At 32.6% G+C, this 19146-nt stretch overlaps 1 protein-coding gene across 1 annotated transcript in view; it reads left to right on the top strand.

The window, feature by feature from the left end:
* The window catches only part of LOTGIDRAFT_238576 (hypothetical protein), a gene marked incomplete at both ends in the record, with an annotated part of 50189 nt that overhangs the window by 9850 nt on the left and 21193 nt on the right, over positions 1–19146 (top strand). The window contains 3 exons of the mRNA XM_009050688.1: positions 5091–5167; positions 12622–12690; positions 17538–17611. Coding sequence (XP_009048936.1) covers positions 5091–5167; positions 12622–12690; positions 17538–17611 — 220 coding nt within the window. The remainder of the gene's footprint in view (positions 1–5090; positions 5168–12621; positions 12691–17537; positions 17612–19146) is intronic.

The raw sequence follows: 19146 nt of genomic DNA on the forward strand, positions 1-19146 counted from the left end.
AAACTTGAAAAATCTAGAAAACTTATTAGAAAAGAAGAAAATTCTAGAAAACTTATTAGAAATTAAGAAAATTCTACCAAAATAATAAAACTTGAAAAATCTAGAAAACTTATTAGAAATTAAGAAAGTTCTAGAAAACTTCTTAGAAATGAAGAAAATTCTAGAAAACTTATTAGAAAAGAAGAAAATTCTAGAAAACTTATTAGAAATTAAGAAAATTCTACCAAAATAATAAAACTTGAAAAATCTAGAAAACTTATTAGAAATTAAGAAAGTTCTAGAAAACTTATTAGAAATGAAGAAAATTCTAGAAAACTTATTAGAAAAGAAGAAAATTCTAGAAAACTTATTAGAAATTAAGAAAATTCTAGAAAACTTATTAGAAATTATGAAAAAATCTACCAAAATTGGAAATTCTTGGAAATTAAAGAAATCTACAAAACTAATTAGAAATTAAGGAAATTCTGGAAAAGACTTTTTGTGGGATTTATGTTTACATTCATTGAGACTGGCAGATAAACCTAATCCAAATCGATCAAGAAGTGGTTTAAGATTTAAAATATAGGTTTTGAACTATAGTTAGTTACAATAGCACATATAAAATATTTTAACTGTTCTAGGGGTTATTTGGTCAAATCAGTTTTTTTTTTTCTGATAGTTAACGTGAGAGAATCCCTAGAAAAGTCACAAAGTAATTCATCAACTGGGAAAAAAGGAAAGCTTTCAATGTCGCCTCATCTTGAGGAAGCCATATTGGTATCAATTTCATTTAGACGAAGCCTACACAGAGATAAACGGAAAATTTAATACTGCCAAGACAAGTTTCCATCTAAACTTGATGAAAATCAGAATGGCTTGAGGCAAATATTATATGGAGAATTTGAAGACCGAAAACTAATATTTCAATTTATTCATGAGATTTTTTTAAGAAACCAAATTGTGTTTCTGTTTAAAGGGACAGATGCGTCATTTTCAGGGAGTGGATATATGTAAATAGTCTTCAGAAGTACTAAAAATAGGAATTTTACTTTCTATTTCTATATATGGCAGTCGTCATGTTAACATTCAAAAGTTGATGATTCTGGATACACATGGACCTGAAGACTCAAATTTCTATGGTGAGCTGTGAACACTATTACTGATTAGCTTAGCTAAAAATTCACGTTTCTGTGACTGATTTTAAATTGGTCAAATGAATGGTGAAGGTGTTCCTTTAAGCAATAATTTGTTAAAAAAAAAAATTCGGAATTCAAGGAATAAAATACACCTCAAGCTTTCTATATTTTTGTGTCATTATTTGCCGTCTCTGGAATGTATTTTTTAAGATTTAGTATTTTTCTACATTATTTTGCGAAATAAATCTTATTCGTGAAGAAAAGAAAAACATTTATTTTCATTATGGCGACCAGAAAGATTTGTATCAAATTAGGAAAATTGCAGGAACTGAAAAATAGTGAATGATTCCAAAGGAAACAAAATAATATGCCAGAAATTTTTTTCGGAAATTAATTTTCAAAATAGATTCCTCTCTTTGGAAAATTTCTAAATGATTTTTTCATAACATGTTTATCTCAGAATCAGTTATTTGTTAAAATGTGTGCGTTTCATTTTCAAAAGTAGAGCTTCGTTGTAAAGAGGTTTTCTAAATTTTTCAGGGACATAGAAAGCATCAATTTGCACCAATCCAATCTTCAATAAGACTTCTGTGGTTCCTGCAATTCCACTCAAACTAAGTGTTTGATGATGTTATTAATCATGAAGGCATTATGTGAAACAAGTATATTTTGCGATTAGTTACGTCATCAAACACATAGTTTTAGCGAAATTGCAGAACCAGACTTTTGTTCCATTTTTTATTAGCTTTTATTTTTAATATAGCCACTTTATTTAGGGTCTAAAGACGGGCCTCTTGAACCCTTGTCAAATTAACCTTTTGACCTTACCCTGCTTTATCTAATCTAATTGCTGTTCTATCCAGCACTGGCATTTTGTGAGAGAATGAAGGAATTTGATTAGTTACAGCAGATGTCATCATATTAGGTCAAAAGGTTATTTTGACGAATGTTATGTCAGCCAGTCTTTAGACCCTAACTGAAGTGGCTGTATTAAAAAAAAAAAAAAGGTAATTGAACTGCTTTTAGTCTTACAACTTTGAAATCAACTAAAGACCTCCATTTTTAATCGTTTGTCTTCAAGTTCATAGATTAATAGAAGGAGCAATATTTCATCAAATTTAACCTTTGGCCTACCATAAAAAAAAACTCATTTGGTTTCCATTGGATCATTATTTTCATGTTTCTTTGTTCGCCTTTTGCCTCAATTAAATATAAATATCTTTTAAATCAGCCAAATTTATTTTCAATTCGCAAGTAAGGTGTAAAAATTGTTGTGAAAGTGGATGAATCATAGTAGATTTATAGTCTCGCAGCAAAAAAATATTGTATTCGCTTTTTAAAGTTCAGAACCATTGAATTCAGGATTTTTTTTTTTAAATCAGTAAGGTAGAATTCCAGCTGATAATTAAAGAGGAAATCGGGATGCGTTTCAAGACAGATTCACCATTTTTTGACCAATTCTACCTTAGTCTCAGAATCAGCCTTTTTTTAGCTAAGCTGTGTGTCCAGAATTATCTGCATTTGAAAGTTAAAAAGACAGGATGTCATTTTTTAAGACACTGTCATATATAGAAAAGATATATATAGAAATAGAAAAAGAAATTCCTAGTTTGAGATATTTTTGAAGGAATTATGTGATTTTCGAACATTTCTAGTACTTCTGAAAATATAATCATGACCCAATTCAACCCCAGAAAATGACCAACCTGTCCGATTATTCGTGTTAAAATCCCTCGACAGTTGGAAATGAAAAAGAGCATGCTAATGCTGCTGTCCTGGCAAAATTTACCTCATAGCACCCTGCATGACGTTGCCTGTCTTCATAAATCCATATGGTGCAAAAAAGTAGGACGTAAAACTCCATTCATTTTATTGTCCGTCCATGATTAGACAAGAAAAACAAATATATCAAAATGACAAATGAAATGATTGAAATTGAGGACAACATCATGTGTGGTCTCTTGAGCAGCCGTGAAAATGTTGGTATCCATAGTCACTGTTATGGTAGCTATCATGTCAGACATGTCCAGATTTTTTTTTTCAAAGGATGCCGTCTGCTCTCAGAAACCATGAAACAGACAGAAATGAATATGGTGTCAGTATAGGATATTGACTGTGGAAGACATATTTTTGAGTTCTGAAATAAATAGGGAGTTGTAAAGTAAAACCAATAGTTATTTGTTTTGGTATTGCCTTCATTCTGGTCACACTGCCATGAGGCAGTCTAATGACAATTAGACCCAACTTTCGTTCCTTTTTTTTTTAATTAGCTTATATTCTTAATATACCAAATTCACAATAGAAGCTACAGTTTACAACTGATTTTAATGAAATTTGGTGTAGATTTTTCAATGAACGGATAATTAGGTACTTACCTAAAGCACAATAAGACCTAAATCAATCCCCGTAAAAGCGGACTGTTCCCCTTTAAGTATAAAGTGGGGACACAAACCATTTTTCTAGGGAGTCAAATTCCCCCACCCCCAACTGTACCCCCAACTAGCGTGTTCATTGAGTTGAACATAATAGCTTGGTATGATCAAAAGTTGTGCCTTTTTTGTCAGATCAAATATTGAGACATGAGATTACTAAATTGACTAGGCAAGAAACCAGAAACTCATAATCTTCAAACTAATACATTTTAATAATCATAAACTTAGCTTTTTCTCAAATCAAGTGATTAATCCGAAATATTCTGACTCTTCTGATTTCATGATGTGACAAGATGGTTTAATTGCAGGCGAAATTCATGAAAATGTTATAGATTTTTGGAATTTTTCATGAATTCTCTTTGAAGATTTTTACAAGTTCTTAATTTACATGTTAATATGTCTGGATCTGAATTTCTAAATCAACATCCCTGGCCAAATTGATCGGGATTTGACATGATAAATGATGGGTGTAGCTCAGTCATATAAAGTGTCTGTCTTGTCTAGTCATTTCCTTGGTTACATTCAGGATTTTGTGACATTATCAAAAGGTGTATTTTAAGAAGCATCAGACACTATCTGCCTTGTCTAGTCATTTCCTTGGTAAAGTACAGGACATGAACAAAATGTGCATTTTGCATTAGACACTGAATGCAACTTTTGTTCGTGTCACAAAATCCCAGCATTGGAGAGGGCAGGAATTTTATTGGCTTATGGTATCATCAAACAGATGAATGTTCAAGATGGCTGTCTTTAGACCCTCACTGAAGTGAGATCAAATTGATCATATCACTGAAATGGTCAGACAGTTTAGGACTAAGGTGTTCTAATGTAAACTAATCAGATAATGTTTACCTTAAAGATCAGCAGGTATTTTCTAATCAACCACAGGTAAATCTGATGCTAGCTAAGACTGTCAATCAATAATATTAATACTCTTTCATGGATCTTTAATATTCACAGATTTGGAGAACTCAAAGCATAAACACTTTAAGCTGTGGTTTATTAATTTATTAAGTTTCGGGGAGATTTTGATTTATCAAGCAACAAGGGAGGGCTGATCCAGAGGGTACATTTGAAATGTTGATGAATGGTTGAATATCTTGAACATTTGTCAAGAGCCGCAGTGGCTCAGTGAGTTACACACTTGCTCCCTTACCTGAAGGTCCAGGGTTCAATCCCGTGATAGGTGATACCTCCCGATTTTTCGACTCTGTGTCCCTTTGTCAGTGATGTAGGTAATAGGGGCTGACATTGAAAAAGCGAGGCCCCGTGTACTACAGGCTGTGCACGTGAAAGATTCCTAGACAGTTTGAAATTGAAAAAGAGCAGGCCTATGCCGCTGTCCTGACAAAATTTCCCTCATTGCACCCTGCACCAATCAAATTCCTTCAATCTCTCACAAATCCAAATGCTGAAGAGAGCAGAAATTTGATTGGTTAAAGCAGGGTTCACCAGATTAGGTCAAAGTTTATTTTGAGCGTCTAAAGCTGGTTTATGTTTTTGTTTGGTATTTTGTTATGATAATTTTATTTTCATCTTTCAGGACTTTTGGAGACAAGATAACGTTTGAAGTTTTACCCAATCCTAAATATAATGCTTCTACAGTTGCAAACCAAGCTGGTAAGTTTTCATTGTTCAAAGAATTTGGTCATCTTTAGTATTTGCTTCTGGTTGATAAAACTAAATTTAGCTATTTGGATGATTTGGGTGTTCATAGTCGTCACCCCTTTCTGTCCATCTGTCTGTCTGTTCGTATTGATTTTGTTAGTGCTTAAACATGCACAGCTTGTAGCAAATGGGGCCTCAGTTTATTGTCCCATCCGAACGACTAGACGCTTATGTCAGCCCTTCTTACCTGCATCACTGAAAGGGGGAAACTGGGTTGAAAAATCTTGACCTATGCCTGGATTAAAACCCAGGATCTTCAGGTTAGCAAGCAAGCAAGCATCTAACTCACTGATCCACTGCAGCTCCCTTTTCCAATAAGAAAGTTAAAATTAAGGGAAAATAAACTTTAAGAAAATGTCTCCAAAAATGCCTCACATCAAAATATGTATCTACAAATTAAAGTTGTCCTCCCTTTTCTTGCATTGCATTGTTTTTCTAATGTCAAAGTTAAAAGTAAGGAAAACAATCCAATATGCCTCGCATAAAAATTGTATTTACAAAATTTTATGAATAATAAATCTTTTCAACTTTTGCTATAAACTCGTAAGAAACTTGCAAGTTAAGGAAAAATAATTTTCAGAAAATGTCGCCAAAATCATAGCAGCATGATAACTTTAGAAAAATATATTGTTAATGATAGAGTATGGTTTTAACATGATTTTACTCTTCATAGAGAGAGAGAGGTAATGAGATGAAAATGGCCTGCAGCATTTCTTCGTCTGTTCTAATTAGTGGCGATGTATCGTATTATCAATGTCGTCTTTTCCATAATAATTAGAACTTTAGCTTATCCTCTGTTTGCCTGCCAGGCATAAATTACTTCTATATTTCTTCAGACAACTTACTGGCAAAGAAACTCACATTTTTTTTCCTCCATTTTACTTTTTGTGCAAGTGCAAATGTATTTTGCAAGTAGTACATATTATTTGAATTATTTCGAAAAGTATCTGGAAAATTTCACGTCTTTTCTATCCCATAATATTATGATAAGCATGTCATGTCTTTTATTGTCTTGTCTGTCATTTTTGAATAATAAGATTTCGTGAGAAATTGTTCTTGGTGGAGTCTATTTGCCATTACTGTTTGATCTGTCTTTCAATTGTGTACATTTGATTTTTGGAAAGCCTATCATGGTTATCAAATTGATTAGAGCTCATCTCATGGTGATGGCATTTATTTTAGATGAACAATCCTAGGTCAAGGTCAATTTTTGGAAATGGAGGTTTACTTTCCAAAATTGGAACATAGAGCCGACTATTTTGCCCTCTCTGCCATTTTGCTATTGCACAATATGAAGATAGACTAATTCTTTTTGACTATCTTGCTCACTATGGCATTTTCAAGGGCAGTAACCTTTTTTTGGCTCTACAGTTGACCTATGGAAAAAACAATCTTAAAGGGACAATTTCTCACCAATCATACTTTAGTCTCAGAAACAGACATTTTTGAGCCAATCAGTAGTAGTGTTCAAAGCTCAACGTCGAAATTTGAGCCTTCAAATCAAGGCTAGCCATGTGTGTCCAGAATTATCTTGGGATTGAATGTTAAAATGACGACTCGTCAGTTTAAGATATAACTCTGTGATATATAGAAAAGACATCTATAGAAATAATGAGTAAAACTCCTAGTTTGAAGTATTTTTGATGGAATTGTGCAATTTTCGTACGTTTCTAGTAATTCTGACTATTTACACATATTCAAGACTAAAATCAAAAAATAGCGCATCGGTCCCTTTAATGCTCAGACTCACAAAAGAGGCAGTTTTCCCACTAGAATATTTTACATAAATAGAGTTATAGCATGCCAAGTGTCATACATCAGCAGAAATTGACAACAAGAAAACCAACTTAGTCTTGCTTTCTGCTACAATCAAATTACTGACTACACAAAATATAATTGTAAAATGATCTTAAAGCTTCGTGTCGCAGAGAAATTTCATTAAATTAATGACTGCAGAAATTTAATAATTTACAAATTATGTACTCTGATTATTGGCTTTAATATAGGTAAGTCTCATGTTACAAAATTTTCATTTCGTTCATTTTGCGAAAATAAATGGTTTTCTGCAGTCTGTCGCTGATTTCTTTCCCGCCTTTTTTCATAAAAAAAATTTGATAGTAATAATTCTCATTACTTGTCTAAGTGAAATTTACTACAATTATAGTCTTGATTATCATGATTTTTGTTATAACTGTCGCTGCCCAGAGGAAATGACTGCAAAATTAGCACAATATTTTGCGACCTGTGGGATTTACTTTACTATCTTTATGGGTGGTAGCTTACCTTTTGGTGTGTGTTCAGAAAGTTAAGCCAGCCTTAGGTCTTTCGAGCCTGGTTTACTGTTTTCAGTGTTCAGACGGACATAAAAGTTAAGCTTTGACTTACCTCAGAAGTTATCGTGAAGTTCAGAGGTCACAATAACATTACGCATGCGTAATATGACATAGGTAATAATGGACAGAATTTGTTAAGACGAATACGCATGCGCAGACACGACATATTTGGCTTAATATTAGCCAGTAGCGTTCAGACAGCCAAACTAAGCTTAATTTTTTAAGCCAATTTTTTAAGCCACCTCCACCTTGCAAGTAGGTGCAAGTTAACGAAGTTTAAGTTTAACCGGTCAGACGACTAAAAATTCTTTAAGAACAGCTGAAAGTTAAGATGACTTAACTTTTGTCGTCTGACAGAACACAATATTTGAAGTGAAAATGTCAACACTGTGGAAGTGACAGAAGTTTAAATTTCCATGGTACAATTTTGAGGAATTATAATTGAGAGCAAACTTCAGATTTGATTTGGAAAGAAATTCTACAAATAACAGCAGGAAAACAAATATCAGACAGTATTTACTCTAGATAAAAAGTGAAAACAATGCAAAACTATTTTTTTTATAATCAAGAAACTCTGCAGTATTTAACCCTGAACATTGTAAAAACCTATTTACAAGTACAAAAATATTGATATGATTCCAAACATTTCTTATGGTTGATTTTTTTTGTAGAATAATTGACCTGTTTTAAGAAGATATTTTTTTGAATGAATAAATGACCAATTTTGAGGACAGATTAGAATGACCAATCTATTTTGTGCCATAATGTATGCTTTTCCAAGATTATGATTAAAGGGATTGTAAAGAGGTTTTCTAAATTTATTATGTGTATCAGGGACACTGATAGCATCAATTTGTATCATTCCTATTTTCAATCAGATATCTGTGGTTCCTGCAATTCCATTAAAACTAAGTATTTGATGTTTGATGACATAACTAATTGCAAACTATGCTTGTATCACATAGACACTTCGCAATTAGTGACATCACCAAACACTTAGTTTTAGTGAATTTGCAGGAACCACAGACATCTGATCCAAAATTTGTATGGTGTAAATTGATGCTATCAGTGTCCCCAATATACATAAAGAAATTTAGAAAGCATCTTTACAATAACTTTAAGCAATAAACACAGAAAATCGTGAGTAGAGGTCAAAATTGTTCTCGAAGAGTTTGTTGTTTTGTGTGGGTGATTCATCCAAAAACAAAATAAAAACTTGACCATGGATTTGAAATATAGAAATCAATACTAGTAAGTTGTCACTGCGTTAATGTCTCTTGATACTAATGGACCCAAAGATATAATAAGCTGACTTGAGATCTTTTTCTATTGTCATTGTAAAGACTGGTAACCAAGCAATTAGAGTACGAATAGCGAGCGAAATAATAACTCTTCCCTCCATTTAATGAGACACCATAATTGGTTCTGAAATAATTTCATATTAGAGATAATAGCGCTACGGAAGTCCAAGCTTCCTGGGATATGTCTTTCATTGTTACTTTTCATGATTAGAGAGCTAGTTTTCTTGTCTTCACAATTTGTCTCAGCTCTTCAGACAACTGATCGCATTTATTAAAGGGATCGTTCTAGATAGAAATACAAATGCCTTGTCACATTTCTTAAAGGAATTCAGCCGCATAGAAAATGAATCTTTCCATGCCATGTCGCATTCCGAAAATTGAATTGACAAGAGATTTTTTTTTTCATTTTTCTGTGATTCCTGCAATTTGCTAAGATACGCTTTTATATTGTTCCCATGACCACGAAGCTGTTTATTGCAGCTTTGAATTAGCAGAAATGCACGACACAGACGTCTGATTGAAAATTGTAATGGTGCAAATTGATGCTATCAATGCTATCTTTACAATCTCTTTCAAGGGATTGACCAGCTAGAAAATAGCAATTGATATGCCAAGCTGCATTTGTTAAAGGGATTGTTCTATATTACTTACCATCTCACTTTTCTTAAAGGGGTCATTTTAGGTACAAAAAAACACTGATATTTTTAGTAAATATACAATGTAATTTTTGACTGTAGACTGAAAGCCATTTACTTGAAAAATAATAATAATCAAATTATGATGCTTCCTGTCTAGTTTCCATATTTTAACATCATCAATATATATATGATTTAAACCCTGAAAGGTTTCCAAGACAACACTGTGTGGAAAAAATTGTTTTATTTAAAAAAAATAACGCCCTTCGCAATTAGTGACGTCATCAAAAACTTAGTTTTAATTGAATTGCAGAAATCACATACGTCTGATTGAAAATTTAAATGGTTGAAATTGATGCTATCAGTGTCCCCCATTACAAAATTTAGAAAACCTCTTTACAATCCCTTTAACACAAGAACTATTTTTTTTTTTTATCGAGTTTGAACTTATGTTTATAAGGCTGGGATAGAACAATTTATTTTTTTGTTTTTTTTTTGCTTGGAAATCTTATTTTCATTTTAATTCTAAATTTTTTAGATATCATTGTTTCTGTACCTTTTGTTTGAAGTCTTCTGTATTTAAAGGGATTGTAAAAATAAGTGTTTTACGATGTCACTATTGTAAAAGCTGCTATTGATAAGGACCTTTGCTATAGTGATGATATTTTACCCCTATTTTAAGTGGACAGTGGCGACGCTAGTGGGGGTACAAGAAAAATGGTTTGCATCCCCCAACTGTACCCCCTCTTTATTTTCAACAAATCCAAATGTCTACCTTTGTTCTCCAAAATATGTGTCAGAATGCATAAAATCAATTCATTTTTTCTAAAATTTTCTTGAGAGAACCCTTTAAGTATGGAAGGCCATTCAAGACAAAAGTCTTTGTTTGTTATTAGTAACTGGAGCCGTCAATTTCTGATTTTTCATTCGTTAATAGTTGCTGGGTCCGTCAATTTCTGATTTTTCATTCGTAACTTTCTCTGTCATTGCTTCGTTTCTCATGAACTTGTTGATTAGTAACTGTCTTCTTCTTCCATCTCTCGTGACATCGTTATTAATCGCCGGTTTATGATTTATTGGAACATGCCAAATGTATGTTTGTTTACCCAAAAGGTGAAGGTCGTATTAATGTTGAAATTGTTCTTTTTCGTTTCGTATCTGACCCCGCCTCGATGACGTCATAAAATATGCATATAGTCCCGAACGTACCAGTACTAATTTCTGAGAACACGTCCAGCTACTAATCAGAAATGGCCGAGATAGCTACTAATAACGCATGTTCCAATAAATCATAAACCGGCGATTAATAACGATGTCACGAGAGATGGAAGAAGAAGACAGTTACTAATCAACAAGTTCATGAGAAACGAAGCAATGACAGAGAAAGTTACGAATGAAAAATCAGAAATTGACGGACCCAGCAACTAATAACGAATGAAAAATCAGAAATTGACGGCTCCAGTTACTAATAACAAACGAAGACTTTTGTCTTGAATGGCCTTCCATATTTAATACACTGTATAACTATAACACCTCCACAGAGTAGCCAGAATTTGAATTCAGCCTCAGCAGTTGTCCCCTCATTGAGTCAGTCTGCCCCTTATTTGTATCCCCTGTCTTGGAAGGCTGGCTCTGCCACTGTTAGTGGAATTTCAAGAACCATTGCCATATGATTCAAAATTGGAATGGTGCAAATTGATGCTATCAGTGTCCCCGATACACATAAAAAATTTAGAAAACCTCTTAACAATTCTTTAACATACCTCCTTCGAATCTACAACATATAAATATATATAATATAGTATATATTCCCAAGACCTATCATTCTTATACGGTTGCCTAGCAACACTTTTAATCTTTTTGTCATAGAGATTTGAAAAGAAATAAATTTAAATGACAGTTGATCTTTGACATTTTAGTTCATGTCTAATAGCAATCTTTAACAATTTTGTAGGTATATCTTATTTTTTTTTTAAAAAAGAAAGATAAATAATCTAGTTGAGTACTTTAAGTGATTTTGTTATTTATCTTGCTTAGTGCTCTTGCTTAGCGCTCCTGCTTAGTGCTCTTGCTTAGTGCTCTTGCTTTGCTTAGTGCTCTTGCTTAGTGCTCTTGCTTAGCGCTCTTGCTTAGTGCTTTTGCTTTGCTTAGTGCTCTTGCCTAGTGATTTTGCTTTGCCTTGTGCTCTTGCTTAGTGCTCTTGGTGATTTTTTAATTTGATATTTTTACAAATGTCCTTGCTTTGAGCTTTTGAGTTATGTCAAAAGGTTAATTTGACAAATGTTCAAGAGGGCTGTCATTAGACCCTAACTGATGTGGCTGTATTAAAATAAAAGCAAAAAAAAACAGAACGAAAGTTTGGTCTAATTTTAATCAAAGGTGGTCTCATAACAGTTTTCAGAACGGAACATTTAAAATTTGATAGTGTATATGGTCGAGCGTTCCGAGAACAGTTCTTACACATGCGTCTTGAACCCTTGACATGTTTTACAGTTTTATGAGCAGACGAATTTGCCTTCATCCGGGTTATTAGAACGTGTAAAATTAACTCTTTTGTGAAGAGTTCAATTAAAACGCGCCTGAGAACAAATAATTTATTATTAACACTATTTTTATAGAACTGTTCTCGGAACGCTCGACATTGTAGTAGTAATTTGATAATTTTATGGCGTCCAGGTCTAGACCGAGAACAGAACACTTCGTAGTATTCTAATGTAATGTGAATCAAAATTTAACTTAATTAGCATAACTAAAAAATTTTGTGACTTATTGCTAATCAAATTTTTCTGAATTGAACCCTGGGAAAAGCATTGCTCTCAAGCTGAAGTGGTCCTCCATATTGGAAATGGTAGACATACATGTTGCTATTATGCGATCCTCAGAACTTATTCTATACTTCGAGACAAGTTCGAAACATGTATTGAAGTCAAATTTCAAATTTTCACATTCTATTTCATTTTAAGCCAGTTTTAAGGGCGCTGTCTTCTGTTCTGACATTGTAACAATCCTGTTATTCCAATACCAGACAAATATATTAATATTCTAAAAACTCCATCATTATAAGATTTAAACTTTCAAATATAACAATCCTCTATTGTCTGCTGCTAAATAACTGAAGTTCATTCTTCTTTTTTTAGGTGTGTTCCTATATGTAGTCTTTTTGTTGTGTATGTTGAGCATCTATGATGAGTGTGGTTCCAGGCAGGGTATGCTTACTCTTCACCTGATACCACTTTTCATTATGAAATACTTACTCACTTATGATTGATATACTTCCTCATGTGAAAACTTCATTGGCTACTATCAATGTTTCTCCAAAATGTTGTTTAGTGTTTTGTTTTGTGTTAGAATTTTACCTTGTGGGTACTTATAATCTGATTAGAATTATTTTAACAATTTTGTTTCTTTATTAATATTCTTTTCTGGTCTCCATTGTAATCTAACATGATTTATACCAAGTTCACGTATTGGTGACGTTTCTAGCTACTTATAGTATTCAATCATGAACCCCATTTGTGCCAATCAGAATATACTTTAACAAGAGAATATATTTCATTTATCATATCGCTCTACTTTTGGTTTCGCTATCACACAATTGATAGTCCATATTTAGACACAGATTTGGCACGATGCACTATGATTGGTTGAAATGTACGGCAACAGTATGCCACCTTGGTTTAAATCTTTTAAGACTACAATGGAAACCAAAATAATAACAAACCAAAATTGTAATCTCAGTTTAATGATGTCCTTTGATTGGTTCATTGAATTAATGGTGGTCGTGGGTTCTAATATCAGTCATTCTGTCTGGTGACATTACCCTCAGCATTACTCGAGTCAACCCAGCAATAAATGGATTTAGACACCAGTCAGTTGAGAAGATGAACCTAAATCCAGGTTGTTTCTTGTGGTTACTTTCTTCTTTCTAGTGTGAATAAAGCTATGATTACATGTGTACTGTCACTGAGCAATCCATTACGCTTACTTAGCAGTTGGGTTTGAATTCGAGTTTATCCTTACAGAGGTGTTGGATTTGTGTTTGAGTTTGTTCTTACGGAGGTCATGGATTTGAGTTTGTCCTTATTGAGGTGTTGGATTTGAGTTTTAGTTTGTCCTTCCCTAGGTGTTGGATTTAAATTTTAGTTTGTCCTTTATGAAGGTGATTGATTTGAGTTAGAATTTGTCCTTACAGAGGTGTGTGTTGGGTTTGAGTTTTGGATTTAGTTTGTCCTTTATGAAGGTGTTGGATTTGAATTTGAGTTTGTCCTTACGGAGGTCTTGGATTTGAGTTTTAGTTTGTCATCTACAGAGGTGTTGAGTTTGATTTTGAGTTTCTCCTTACAGAGGTGTTGAGTTTGAGGATGTATAAATGCAGAAAATAAGATTTGTTAAGAATTTGCATAGGATTTGCTTTTTTATTGAGTTTGTGCATACATGTAATCTGAGCTATAACTAATATTGAGATGCTACTTTTGTTTTGTTTTTGCATCACAAAATATCAGACGTGACTTATATAAACAAACCTGATATGTCTCTGCACCTGAATTCTCAAAGATAAAGACTAACTATGAGTAATTCTCAGCAGAAACCCAGCAGGTTTGTAATGTGTATATTATAATACTAGTATAATAACCACCGGGAACCTCAACAGTGTTCTGGTTCCCAGGTGTCGCCACCAGCTTAACACCAGAAAGAAGTTAATCAGCTAGGACTTAATGAGGCAAGTTGTACGGATGAACTATTATCGTATTTGCTCCTCCAACCATCTGCCTCCAGGCTCTTACACTGGAAAGACTCGAGGAAAAAAAAAACAAGTTGTTAAACCAATATCAAGAATAATTTTCTGCCTTGTAAAACTCATCAGGCATATCTTTGGCATTCTTTTTAAAAGAAGAATTCACACTTACAATAACATAATTTCCCTTATGTACACAGATTTATCAAACTCTTCTAACATTTTAAAAATCATTCTTGTTTTATTTTATAATTTAAAGGGACAGATGCACCATTTTTTATCAATCATACCTCAGTCACAGTAACAGGAATTTTTAGGCGAAGCCAATCAGTAATAGTGTTAACAGCTTACCGTCAAAACCTATGCGTGTCAAGAATAATACATGTTTAAATGTTAAAATGATGAATTGTCAATTTAAGATACTCTGTGATATATAGAAATGATATATATAGAAATAGAAAGTAAAATTCCTAGTTTGATGTATTTTTAAAGGAATTTTCATGTATTTCTAGTACTTCTGAAGACAATTTACGTATATTCAAGACTCAAATCAACTTGGAAAATGACAAACCTGTCCCTTTAAAGGGATTGTTTTCTAAATGTTGTATGTGTATTGTAGACACTGATCGCAAAATATGATTTATAACATAAGATCCTTCGTGATTAGTGAAATCATCAAACACTTAGTAATCTTTGATAAAATTGATTTGATATCTTTCAAAACTGTAAACAACCTGAAAGCCTTATACATGTATATAAATATTCCAAGAAATAAATATTTATGGTATAGCTTCTTAATACAATATTTAACTGGTACAGCTTCTCTAATGCTGATGTAATATTTTTTATTGATTTTATTTTTTGTTGTCTTGTTTCTACGGATTAAAGAATTTCTTTCCAATAATTATTGGATTTTTATTAGAATACTTACAGATTTTAAAGATAAAAAATAAATTATGTGTCCATTTTCATTATTCAAACCAGATTTCTGCCAAGTTTCTTCTAAGTGTTGGTTCTTCGATGTATATTTTGTCATTGTTAGTTGAAATATTCTACAAAATTGTGCAAACAAAAAAAAACCCTAACAGACTTTTTGTTAATATGTTAAAAAAAAATGATCCCGCAATTCCACTAAAACTAAGTGTTAGATGACGTCACTAATCGCAAAGGCCTTATATGATAAAAGCATATTTGGTGATAAGTATCATCAAACACTTGGTTTTAGTGGAATTGCAGAAATGGTACAAATTGATGCTATCTGTGTTCCTGATACACATACAAAATTTGGAAAACCTCTTTACAATCCCTTTAAGTTATGATTTGTCTTGGATATTGCATTAAGGTTGTTCACATAAAACAATGACATCTACTGGGGAATGATTTAAATATCTAATTTAAATTCAGATCTCTCCTAAAAATTTATTTGATATATTTCAACAAATATAGTTGTATATTGTATTAAGGAATATTTCATAAGGATAAAGGACAACTCTTAAATACTGGTTAATGATGGTTTGGAAAATTTTTCTTTCTTTTGAAGTGAACTTGAAACCGTGCCTACTTCCATGATAAGATTTTCACGTTGCCAACAGGATATCAAACCAGTTTTTCCTTTCAATTTCATGATCCGCAGAGTGGAAAACGAAGGACTGGAGATTGTTTGTCTCCTCTTGTGCCCGCGACCGATCAGTGAAATACATGACTAGGCTAAGTCGGCGACAAAAATCGCTTAAAACCAAGATCGTTTGTGTGTCCACAGAATTAGTGATTCAGGTTAAAATCTAAAGAACATTTTCTGTTGTTATTTTAAAATTATTTGTGTCTAAATTCAATGAAGGAAGAGATTATACCATTTATTTATTTGTCTAAATAAAGAGAACGAAGAGATCACACCATTTATTTATTTGTCTAAATCCAGAGAAATAAGAGATAAAGCTAAATATATTTTCCGAAAATGTTTGGAAATTTTTCAAAATGATTTTTTTTTGTGACAATATAATGGAAATATCAATTCAAAATCTCAGAATATGTTCATGACGTGGCATTGATTTTTATTTAAGTTTCCTTTTATCTGATATCAATGTTGGTATGATACGACGCAGGTATTGTGTGAAGCTGTCGTGAGGAATGTAATCCGTGCATACAAGCAGATTATAGCTCTACTTAATCCTTTAAGAAGCTTAGTGTATTTAGATTAAAAGGCGTATTAGCAAGCATTAGACTAAATTAAAGAAAATCCCCAAGAAACATGAAGTAATGCCTGTGGATTTTCGTATTCTGTTCACATGTAATTTGTAAATACAGATTTTTACATGTAACAAGCTTCTTATATCATGTGGTTGTAAATCTGATTTGGCTGTAAAGATCTTCCGGAAATTCCAATTTGTGATGTAGTTAGATGTAGGAGGGGTTTAAGAACGATATTGCCCTCTGTCAAAGCTGTGAAATTATATATCAAATATTTTAATATCGTCATTTACACAAGCAGGGTCCTAACATATTCATGTTTTATAACCCGGTTTTCACCCCCTAAGGGCATGAGATTAGGGCGTCAAAGTGTGAACACCTCACCTCAAAAGCTGAAAATATGGATGAAACAAATTTTCGGTGGTGAAAGGTCTAGTTGATGATTGGATAATGATCGACTCGTATCATTTTTTGATAGATTCAATGTTTTTGATGATAGGATAGGAGATAAAAACATTAGACAAGGATTATTGAGCATCTTTGCCTTTTTCTCAGACGTGAGCAAAATGACCCATCTCCCCCTCCCCTAAAAAAAAAAACAAAACAAAACAGAATCCTTGGAAATTGAATAAATTCTATTTAGGGCCATCAATTGAATTGTTATTACAAACACATCATTGAAGATTTCCCTGTTTTTTGCTGTGATTGCTGCTTGTTATTTACCAATGGTTGGAACAGCAAATTTACATCCTACTTTTCTGCACCTTGTAGGCTATTGAAGACTGTTAACGCCATGCGCTTTCAATGAGGGAAATTTGCTAGAACAGCGGTATTAGCCTTTTCTTTTTCAATTTCCGACTGTCGAGGGATCTTTAAGCCTGTAGCGCACGGGGCCTTGGTTTATTTTCCATCGGAACGGCTAGACGCTTTTTCCATGTCAGTCCATGATGAGGGGAAACTGGGTTGAAAAATCGTAAGGTATTATCTTTCCGAGATTGAACCCTGGACTTTCAGGTTGGCTCACTGAGCCACCGCGGCTTCAAATTCTTGAATGTGGTCCAGTTCATAACTCTGTATTTGAATTGAGGTTGGTATACAATTCATACCATACTATTTTGTTTTATATTGTAGATAATGATGATGTTATTGAGAAATTAAAATCTCTAACTGGGTTGACCATTGTTAAAGCTGGTATCGGCAAAGAGGTAAGTTTACATTTTTTTAAAGCCAAACAAATTCTAAAACATTACCATTTACAGGGCAGAGGCTGCAAATCTGGGCGCAAAAACACATACTTAAAGGGTCCTTAAAGAGGTTTTCTAAATTTTGTATGTATATCTTGGACACTGATAGCATCAATTTGCACCATTTCAGTTTTCAGTCAGATGTCTGTGGTTTCAGCAATTCCAATATGTGTCATTTTCAATCTGAAATTTGTAGGAAATGCTCCTTTAAATATTTGATGTGTCATTTTGAAATTGAAATTTATAGGAAACACTCCTTTGAATATGTGATGTGTCATTTTAAAATTAAAATTTGTAGGAAATACTTCTTTAAATATGTGATTTGTCATTTTAAAATTGAAATTTGTAGGAAACTCCTTTGAATATGTGATGTGTCATTTTAAAATTAAAATTTGTAGGAAATACTCCTTTAAATATGTGATTTGTCATTTTAAAATTGAAATTTACAGGAAATACTCCTTTAGATGTGTGATGTGTCAATTTGAAATTGAAATTCGTAGGAAACACTCCTTTAAATATGTGATGTGTCATTTTGAAATTGAAATTTGTAGGAAATACTCCTTTAAATATGTGATGTGTCATTTTGAAATTGAAATTTGTAGGAAATACTCCTTTAAATATGTGATGTGTCATTTTGAAATTGAAATTTGTAGAAAACACTCCTTTGAATATGTGAGTTGTCATTTTAAAATTGAAATTTGTAGAAAACACTCCTTTGAATATGTGATGTGTCATTTTGAAATTGAAATTTGTAGAAAACACTCCTTTGAATATGTGATGTGTCATTTTGAAATTGAAATTTGTAGAAAACACTCCTTTGAATATGTGATGTGTCATTTTGAAATTGAAATTTGTAGGAAACACTCCTTTAAATATGTGATTTGTCATTTTGAAATTGAAATTTGTAGGAAATACTTCTTTAAATATGTCATGTGTCATTTTCAATCTGCTCACGATAATTAAAATTGTGATTACTTTTGTCCCACGATTTTTCGAGAGAGAATTAATATATCTATTATTATTTTCAATTAATTATTTAATTAAATATCAGATCTTGTTATTTTTCAACACCTACTCTAACTGATGTAAACTTTCTACCTGAAACCTATTCAAGTTATAATGTAGACATCAGGTATCAAACAATACAATACATTTCTAAGACAAACCTCTGAAGATTTCTCATTACGTTCTCTACATCAATGATGCAGACTGGAAAGACTGGTATTGTAGGCTTAAAGGGATTATAAAGAGATTTTTCTATGATTTTTAAAATTTACTGTTTGATGATATCACTAAGCTTGAAATATATGTTTTGTCCTGTGTGATTAGTGACGTCATCTAACACTTAGTTTTAGTGGAATCGCAAGAACCACAGATGTCTGATTGTAAAGTTGTATGGTGTAAATTGACGCTATCAGTGTCCCTGATATACATAAACAATTTAGCAAACCTTTTCACAATCTGTTTAATGTCCTCTGTGTAGGGCAAGTGATATG

Source organism: Lottia gigantea, assembly GCF_000327385.1.
Source record: "Lottia gigantea unplaced genomic scaffold LOTGIsca_152, whole genome shotgun sequence".
Lineage (NCBI taxonomy): Eukaryota > Metazoa > Mollusca > Gastropoda > Lottiidae > Lottia > Lottia gigantea.